General features: G+C 33.6%; 1 protein-coding gene across 1 annotated transcript in view; it reads left to right on the top strand.

Moving 5' to 3' along the window:
* LOC106470270 (zinc finger protein ZFPM2-like) overlaps nucleotides 1-7,186 on the top strand; it is a 27,605-nt gene that overhangs the window by 10,259 nt on the left and 10,160 nt on the right. The window contains exons 2-4 of the mRNA XM_022398871.1: nucleotides 1,985-2,368; nucleotides 2,399-2,451; nucleotides 3,543-3,644. Of these exons, the coding sequence (XP_022254579.1) occupies nucleotides 3,608-3,644 (37 nt within the window). The 5' untranslated portion in view covers nucleotides 1,985-2,368; nucleotides 2,399-2,451; nucleotides 3,543-3,607. The remainder of the gene's footprint in view (nucleotides 1-1,984; nucleotides 2,369-2,398; nucleotides 2,452-3,542; nucleotides 3,645-7,186) is intronic.

Genomic DNA, 7,186 nt, shown 5'->3' with positions numbered 1-7,186 from the left:
CATAAACAGGAATGACTAATTGAAAATTTGAATGGGGTGATGATATACATAAACAGGGATGACTAATTGAAAATTTTGAAGGAGTGGTGTTATACATAAACAGGGATGACTAATTGAAAATTTTGAAGGAGTGGTGTTATACATAAACAGGGATGACTAACTGAAAATTTTAATGGGGTGATGTTATACATAAACAGGGATGACTAACTGAAAATTTTAAAGGAGTGATGTTATACATAAATAGGGATGACTAATTGAAAATTTTAAAGGAGTGGTGTTATACATAAACAGGGATGACTAATTGAAAATTTGAATGGGGTGATGTTATACATAAACAGGGATGACTAACTGAAATTTTTAAAGGAGTGGTGTTACACATAAACAGGGATGACTGATTGAATTTTTTAAAGGAGTGGTGTTATACATAAACAGGGATAACCAATTGAAAATTTTGTAGGAGTGATGACCAATTGAAACCTTTGAAAGTGTGATGAGTACTTACAGTATCAACATTACCGGTTTCAGTTTTAAAATAACTTTTAGAAAGAATATATCGCAGATAGCCCTCGTGTAGCTTTCCGCGAAATTCAAACCAAACCTAACAAACCTTGTATGGTTAGATAGAAATGCGAATTGGGGGAAATACCACAACTCTAGCAGTGTGTACATTTTTATTTGATGTTTTTTTACGTCTTAAGTTTCAAGTTCAGTTACAAAATTAATCTTAACTTTATGATCACTTGAAGATCAGTAAGGTAAGAATCATAAAAGTCATCATATCAAATCTATTCATTTTAACACGTTAATAAAACGTGTATTTCTAGGCTTTAGTCGACCTTAGCAATATGTTATTAACCAATTCACACCAGCATCTTTGCAATGTTATACTTTTCGAATGTATAACTATTTAGACTCCGTATTTCTTTTGGTTCTGTTCAACCTTAGTATCTCGAAAGTCGGTCACTAATGCTTATGACAATACAAAGCTGTTAATATATTTGTAATTATGTTTTATGACGTGTGATGAAACTAGACAAGATTAGTTTATTTGTGTCGTGAGCAGTTGTTATATAGATTTGTATTCTGCTTAAATTGCGTATAAGTGCTTGTTTTCTTAGTTCGTTTTATTTCTGGAATGGAAGATACACTGTAAACTAAGAACAGTGACATCACGCAAACATAATTTTCTGAAATGGATTACAGAATTAAAACCAAGATAACTGACATTACATTAACTAGGTTTCTGGGACGGAAGTATCACTCGTTGTACATATTTGTTCTAAGGTCAAGTTGTGTACGATGTTTCTTTTGTTTGTAGCTAAGTTAGTTCTGTTCTAGCAGTGTTTTATGAGAGGAATTCTGTCAAGAGACTGTCATATTTTGTTTGTTCCCGATAGTGTATTCACGAAGTTGATTTTAACTGAACTTGACGCATACATTTGAGTCATTGGATTATTATGCACTTCATAGCTATAGCATGACTGACTTTACGAAAGGTCGCGGCAGTTCTCAGTTTATTCTTATTCGTGAATTATGACATAAGTAAATAACCTATTATTGTTGACATTTGTATTATTGTTTTAAGTTATTCTTTCCACCTCTTTCTTATCTGCCGACCATATCCCACACTCACTCTCGTTATATCAATATTTGCTGGCATACTTTAACATACATCTCCGAAACATACACAGGTCGACGTATTTTCCAGCACGTTGAGTGATTTTTTTAAAGTTTTTTGCCGTATAAATCTGTGTATTGTACATATAGAAGTTTTGGGAAAAGGCAGGAATAATGAAATCTATAGGGAATTTACAATTAGGCTTAGTGTATAACGGATTATTTGTACTTCCCTGATGTTCTTTTACATTACGTAAATGTACTTTCTTTCTGATACTGTTGCTACTTTATTACAGTGTTACCGTGTAATATCGTGTAATTAGTATTATTATAATTTTAAGTATGGTCGTTTGATATTTTCCTTTATAGGTCACACCGTATGGTGCACTGTGTGTTGTGATGTTGATAGAGACGAAGAGGTAACGGCCTGGTACAAGGTTAGTTCACCACCTAATTCAGTAAATGAGGAGTTTCTCACTGCAAAAAACATAAATATCATTTTACCGAAAGGTTGCTACCCTTGTGTCAAAAAACGTTTACTGGTTAAGAAGAAGAACGAGTTATTTAGCGTGGAAACAAAACACAAGTACGTAGCTCTTTCTGAGAAGAAGGAAAAAGTAGCTGTTAAGAACAGAGTACGATCCCTTTCAACAAGCGACTCATCTACACACACTTCTCTGCATACCGAGGACTGCCGTACAAGTACGTCACAGGAAAGACCGAACTTGGACTTGACATTAGACAAGAATGGGTGTGAAGAAAGTCCAGTATTATTACCAGGGTGTGAAGAAAGTCCAGCATTATTACCATTTTTACAACCTACTCTATCACATGGTATGTCTAACAAATACCTCTGAACATGAAACATTTTCATACCGGAGATTGTATTTACTTGATCTAACTAAATATTAAAGTAACCTAACGTAATTTGTTGGCTACCTTTTATAGAAATGTGAAAGTGGTTATTTTTTTGTGGCATCACAACAACGCTGCGTTATCACAAGTTGTTCTTCATACTTTTCTGAAAAGCCTAACTCTTGAATAACTTGATCGCCATATTTCAAATATCTAAAGTAAAACGTATTACCCTCGGTTGTAAACAAATATAATATGTTGCTTTTATGTTAAAAACAGTTGTATGTGTTTTTATTCTAGGTTTGTCCACGTCTGTGGACTATCGACTAAACGGGTTAACGTATCTAAGGGTTTAACCCTCAACTCTCCGTCCTACATAATGATAAATACCCACATTTCTACGGGTTTAACCCTCAGCTCTCCGTCCTGCATAATGATAAATACCCACATTTCTATGGGTTTAACCCTCAACTCTCCGTCCTGCATAATGATAAATACCCACATTTCTATGGGTTTAACCCTCAACTCTCCATCCTGCATAATGATAAATACCCACACTTCTACTTGCTGTAATAAGTTCTTACGTAACTTACCTATTACTTCTCATAAAATGTAATACTGTAAAGAAAGGAAGCCTAGTCCTTCCATACAGGGGAGTTTCTCTTCGACATGTAAATCTTTTAAATATTTAAAATAAAGTTTGAAATTGCAGGGTGAAAGAAAGTTAAAGTAAAATAAAATGTGAAATAAAAGTGAAGCATTATTTAATAATGGAACAACAATGTTCTATTAATCATATAAAGAAATACTTCTCTTTTTGCTCCTTCTAAAGAGGTAGATTTTCTTAGGCATTTTCTTGGAGTTTTTTAAACACCGTTTAACGCTATCCACGGTATTATCTTACATTAAATTAGCTATTAATAATGAGAAATAGGGGTAAAAAAAAAAACGTTTCTTTTCTGAAGTTATGTTTAGATTGTACCGTTAGAGGTCTAAGATATTTTATATTTGTTAAGTAAATAAAAATGCTATTTCGAAAGAAAACCGTAATCCACTTTCTTATGTTTCAGGTGGTCAAATTCTTTATCTACCATTTGTCGCCTCTCGGGTATCGAATATTACTAAGGAGCAGGATATGAGTAGAGAATCTGCCCATCTTGTTAATAAACATGGTATGTCATCCTTACTTAATTCTAAGCGTTATGTCATTAATTAATTATCTTCTGTTTTGTATTAATCGTAGTATTTTGTGTAGATAAGTTGACTTACGTAGTAAGTAGGTCTGTGATCAGCGAACCCAGTGGTTAGGAGTTTAGAGTAGTTTACGTTGAGCTTCGTGGCTGCCATTTAAAGGTTGAGTAGGTGGATGGGGAGAAGAGGGTCTGAATTCTTATAAATGAGTCGTCGAACACTTAATGAGTTCTAAATTATTTATAGTATTCATATATATATATATATATGTGTGTGTGTATGTGTTATTAAGCTTAAAGCTACACAATTGGCTATCTGCGCCTTGCCCACCACTGAGCCACCTGGAGGGGGGCATATATATAATATACAAATATAACTAAATATTATTCCATTCTATTTAATTAAATATACCATTGTGCAATAGAAAAATTGGCATTGAAAATATTGTTTGTTTTTTTTTTCAATGTAAAAGAAGTTTTAAAAATAATGTTTCTTCAAGTGCTGAGCTACGCGAGAGATTCCGTAAACTTAGACAACATCTCTGTGATATCAAAGTTGTCTTACAAGTTAGTAAAAAAACAATGGGACCAATATCTATCACAGCAACCTAATAAGTAACTTAGAAACAACATGATTAATTTACGTAAGCTAGTGAATTCTCGTAACTTTCAAACTTAATTTACAGAGAAGTTGATAACTGTGAAACAAAGTTCCGTAAGTTAACGATCTCTGGGCCTATAAAAAAAATAAACCTGTAAGTAACTCGGACATTTAAATAGAGCCTTATTCTCTGGAAAAGCTTACGTGAAGCTCTGGCCAAAATCTCACCATCTTTCTTACATACTTATGGAACATTAAATAAGAACAATGTTGACCGTTATGTTTGTTTGTAGTCATGCAAAAGCCACACGGTGGGCTATCTGTGCTGTGCCCACTACGGGTATTGAAACCCAATTTTTAGTGTTTTAAGCCTTTAGACTTACCGCTGCGCTGCCACTGGGGGGGGGGCAAAATGTAAAAATTGCTAATGGGTTTGTCTAGGCAAAGACTAGGTTATTAAGACGTTACCAACAATAAGATGAACATTTTTATATGTTACATCATGTGCTTGTGTTAGTATGTGGAAAGCAAATGAAGTTACTGGAATTTGAACTTTCCATTATAAAATATATTAAAAGTTAGGGATCTGAATGTAATATTCGTACAGTACAACACAATATGTATCTTTGTATCATTAAAATTCAATCTTCGAGCTTTTAATTAAGCGCAATATCGAACAAGCTATTTCACATCCAATGATTCATCAAATGATGCCCAGTCATTATGGTAGAAAGGCCAACTGAATGCTTCTGCGTCATCAAATGATGCCCAGTCATTATGGTAGAAAGGCCAACTGAATGCTTCTGCGTCATCAAATGATGCCCAGTCGTTATGGTAGAAAGGCCAACTGAATGCTTGTGCGTCATCAAATGATGTCCAGTCGTTATGGTAGAAAGACCAACTGAATGCATCTGCGTCATCAAATGATGCCCAGTTGTTATGGTAGAAAGGCCAACTGAATGCTTCTGCGTCATCAAATGATGTCCAGTCGTTATGGTAGAAAGACCAACTGAATGCTTCTGCGTCATCAAATGATGCCCAGTCATCATGGATCTCTGGTCAGTTTCAAAAATGTTTAGTATTTAGAAGCTTCATTCTCCACTCGTGATTGGCCAATTCCAGAAGAATTCATGTTACAATTTGAAGAATATAAATTTTAAATAGTCGCCAAAAAAAAATACATTTGGGCACAAAGACATGTGTTTACTTTTAATATATTATCTCTATTGCAGGAATTGGGACTCCTAGTGGTGATTATTGACAACGCTTTGAATTCATTACAAACTCAAGAATGTTTTTTTAACTGATTAGCTGTAAGATTCTTTGTACGAGTTTAGCTTCAAACCGTGTTGTTGTTTCAGGTGTCATGTCTTTTCCTAGGGCTAATAAAGCCTCGTTCACTCTGTAACTTGGTAAATATTGGCATGCCAAGCTTCTAGTCCCAAAGTGTGTTTCAGAATGGCTTGCTAGTTAATGTGGTTACAAACTTCATCAGAACATCTGTTTTGTATGTAACCCAGAAAATAAAAAAGAGGAAGAGACATTGAATCATCCGAATAAGATAACAGCTTTAAGACAAAACGCCCGTAAGAACAATAACACTGAGTGAACATATGACTCGAAGAATGCTTTAGAATTTACTGTCAGAACTATAAACTTAACTACACTGCTCTTGCCATGTTTCTCACGTATTCAGAGTCCGTAGAGTCTATTTATATGAATCTCATAACGTGCATTCAGATTTCAAATTTAGAATCGAAAAATCACTGATATAGGTTATTTGTTACTGACATCTGGAGTATAATATAATATAGTGGAAAATAGTTTGCATTTTGAGCAAACTCGTGATTCTTTAAATGAGTTTACCAACTATCAGCTCTATTAACTCATTTTAATTATTTTTTCAGGGTAACAAAACTCATGATTCTTTAAATGAGTTTACCAACTATCAGCTTCATTAACTCATTTTAATTATTTTATCAGAGTAACAAAACTCATGATTCTTTAAATGAGTTTACCAACTATCAGCTCTATTAGCTTATTTTAATTATTTTTTCAGAGTAATAAAACTCATGATTCTTTAAATGAGTTTACCAACTATCAGCTCTATTAACTCATTTTAATTATTTTTTCAGAGTAACAAAACTCATGATTCTTTAAATGAGTTTACCAACTATCAGCTTCTATTAACTCATTTTAATTATTTTTTCAGAGTAACAAAACTCATGATTCATTAAAAGAGTATACCAACTATCAGCTCTATTAACTCATTTTAATTATTTTTTCAGGTTAACAATATTCACCCTCTAGTAAGTTCTCGCCCTCCTCAGATACTATTTCATTACAACTTTAAACAAACAAAAATCTTTGAGAAACTTCAGAAAATTAAATTATTGTGTTTGTATAGAAGCTCTGAATGCCCTTGGAAGTGAAAGGCATTGCTGAGCGAAGCACTTTATATGGTAATTACACGTCTCTAAGACATCTTGCTAATGCTCAGTTTCAGGATAAGTTACTAGCTGATTTTTTTTTTTTGAGTAATCAAGACACACGGTAGTGCGTAATGTGTCGTGCGGCCAAAAACAACCTGCATGACACACTGTGCGTTATTAACAGGAGTGATAGTTTAGCTATTTTCCATTTTCTTTAGCTCGGACTGTGGTAAAACAAACTATAACGTATTTTGAGTGGATGTTCTCTATGGGATCCTTACTTCACATACTAAATATCAAGGCAATCCATTAAGTAATAAACGAGATATAAAATCCTTCCTATTTTTTTCTCACCGAAATTACGGAAACTTTATTTGATAGGAAACATACTTAACTTTTAACTGTTCAACTTGGGGTATAATGGTGGACAAAACAAAATACGCGGCTTAGCCAACTAATGAATGAATATTTGCTGTAAAATTCTTATCAAT

This window comes from Limulus polyphemus, unplaced genomic scaffold, assembly GCF_000517525.1.
Source record: "Limulus polyphemus unplaced genomic scaffold, Limulus_polyphemus-2.1.2 Scaffold3914, whole genome shotgun sequence".
NCBI classification, from domain to species: Eukaryota; Metazoa; Arthropoda; class Merostomata; order Xiphosura; family Limulidae; genus Limulus; species Limulus polyphemus.
The sequence above is the reverse complement of the archived record's forward strand: the minus strand, read 5'-3'. Positions and strand labels throughout refer to the sequence as shown.